At 44.3% G+C, this 2,170-nt stretch overlaps 1 protein-coding gene across 1 annotated transcript in view; it reads right to left on the bottom strand.

The window, feature by feature from the left end:
• The window catches only part of LCA5L (LCA5L, lebercilin like), a 22,517-nt gene extending 21,040 nt beyond the window's left edge, over window positions 1-1,477 (bottom strand). Inside the window, exon 1 of the mRNA XM_011375308.2 lies at window positions 1,078-1,477. Within this exon, the coding sequence (XP_011373610.1) occupies window positions 1,078-1,402 (325 nt within the window). The 5' untranslated portion in view covers window positions 1,403-1,477. The remainder of the gene's footprint in view (window positions 1-1,077) is intronic.
• Window positions 1,478-2,170: the final 693 nt, after the last annotated feature.

Here is a 2,170-nt window from a genome sequence, read left to right as displayed (position 1 = left end):
TCCCATTGCAGGAGTATCGAGATAAAAATTCCTAACGCCACAAACAGCCTTCCGACTGAGCCTCTCATGGGGGAAAGAAGGTGCTGGGCTTCTCCTCTGCCCTGGGCCTTGCTGGTGGGTGCAGGACACCCTCCTTCTACAAGAGGGGCTTCTGGCCTTATAGCCATCTGCTAAAAGCTACGGGTCCTTCTCCTGGGAAAAGTTTACAAGTGCGGAAAGACACAAGAAACGTACAGATTCCATGGGGTTCACAGACGTGGGTCTTAGAGTAAGAATCCCTGCTCTCTAGCTAGGAAGAAAGGGAGCTGAAGGTTCTAGATGATCTAGAAGTGGCACCGAGGGTCCTAGTCAGGCCAATGGTGAGAGAATATGGGTACGTGTGACAGTCAAATGTGCCCCACACATAGAGGCTCTTAAGTGTTTTCCAGCTGTTGACTGGTCACAGAGGCAGAGAGTCGGGCCACGCTGAACGCCAGGGTCGGGCGTCAGCCCAGGGAGCGGTCGCAGTCTGGGCAGGGAGGCAGGGGGTGAGCAGAGCTAGGCTGTTGCGAGGCTAACTCCGGCTTGGACAGTCGGGAGTTGATGGTGTTGGTGCTTTTAAAATCCACAAGGAAATGACACTATCAGCAGCCTTTTGAACTATCTCTGTTTCAAAAGATTATCTTAGCCAATATGCCTCACCGGCCTTGGAGACCATCTTCTTGAAGTGTTGAGACAGGAATTTACATTTTGTTGGCGATGCAAACCATGCTTTTTCTGCTGAGATGAAAGGCAAGAGGCCAGTGTAATCCAAGCATTGCCACCTGTTAACTAAAAACGGAACCAGCCTCAGTAGGAGGCTCCAGCAGAGTAAGCCGTGCAGGAGGGCGAGGCTGTACATCTTAAGCCTTACTTTCTGTTACTTCGTAATTATTCTTAATTTCTATTACCTAACTCCTATAAAGTAAAACTTCACTTAAAATACACATTTACAATACAGAAAAATAATAAAACTGAATGTGGGCCTCTTCGAATACTAGTATGTTAAATAATAACATCACTGAAATTTGGTCTTGGCTGGGAAATTCTGTTTCTTACCTTTAGGTTGGGAGATTTTAGAAACAGTGAATGGTTTCTTCTCCGTTATTTCTTTGACTACAGGCTTCTCTAAGTAATTTCTACTAGTAGTCACTTCTGAACATTCAGAAAGAAAGTCTTCTGAATAATCATAGTGCGACCTTAAGCTCCCGCCGGAACACTGAGATCTGCTATAATCGACACTCCTGTCGGAAGCGTTACTGTTCCCTGGAAAATCGGCTGTGCTGGGGCTGCTCTTGCGATCCGCAGGCCTCCCATCGTTTTCCAGGCCCACACTGGGGAAATGCTCATCTGTATGGGTCTCTGTCGCATCAGCCAAAGACATGGTAAACCTAACAGAAGAAAAGACTTTTTACATCAATAGCTACTGACAGGAAAATGAACCTATGCTTTACTATATTTAACTACACGCTAAAAAAAGTCTCCTTGGATTCTTTTGTAATTCCCCTCTCCTGCCCCTCCCTGTACCCCAGCCCCACCCCACCACTGGATTTGGTCACTTTCGAGTAGTTTGCATTTTCTAGTTTTATATAAATGGAAACATACAGTATGTACTTTTTTTTTGGTTTGGCTTCTTTAACTCAGCATAATTATTTTGAGATTCATCTGTGTTACTATGTATATCAACAGTTCATCATTATTTTAAAAAAATTGCTGGTCGTATCCAATCGTATGACTATACTGAAATTCGTTTATCCATTCAGTAGGGCAAATACCCAGGAGTGGGATGGCTGGATCATATGATAGGTGTATACGTAAATTTGGAAGCAACTGCCACACTGTTTTCCAAAGTGGCTGTGCCACTTTCCGTCCCACCAGCGGTGCGTGAGAGTTCCAGTTGCTCCACATCGCTGCTAACACTTTCTTTGGTCAGTCTTTTCGGCCACTGTGGCTTTACTTTGCATTTGCCCAATGACTCCTGATGTCGAACAGCTTTTCATATGCTTATTTGTCATTCTCATATCTTCTTTGATGAAGTATCTGTTAAATCTTGTGATCATTTTTTAAGCTGGGTTGTTTGTTTTCTTACTGTCACATTTTCAGAGCTCTTTTACATTCAGGTCTTTGTTCGACGTGTTTGCGCATATTTTCT

Source organism: Pteropus vampyrus, unplaced genomic scaffold, assembly GCF_000151845.1.
Source record: "Pteropus vampyrus isolate Shadow unplaced genomic scaffold, Pvam_2.0 Scaffold270, whole genome shotgun sequence".
Lineage (NCBI taxonomy): Eukaryota > Metazoa > Chordata > Mammalia > Chiroptera > Pteropodidae > Pteropus > Pteropus vampyrus.
Note: the sequence above shows the minus strand (reverse complement) of the source record. Positions and strands in the feature narration are given on the sequence as shown.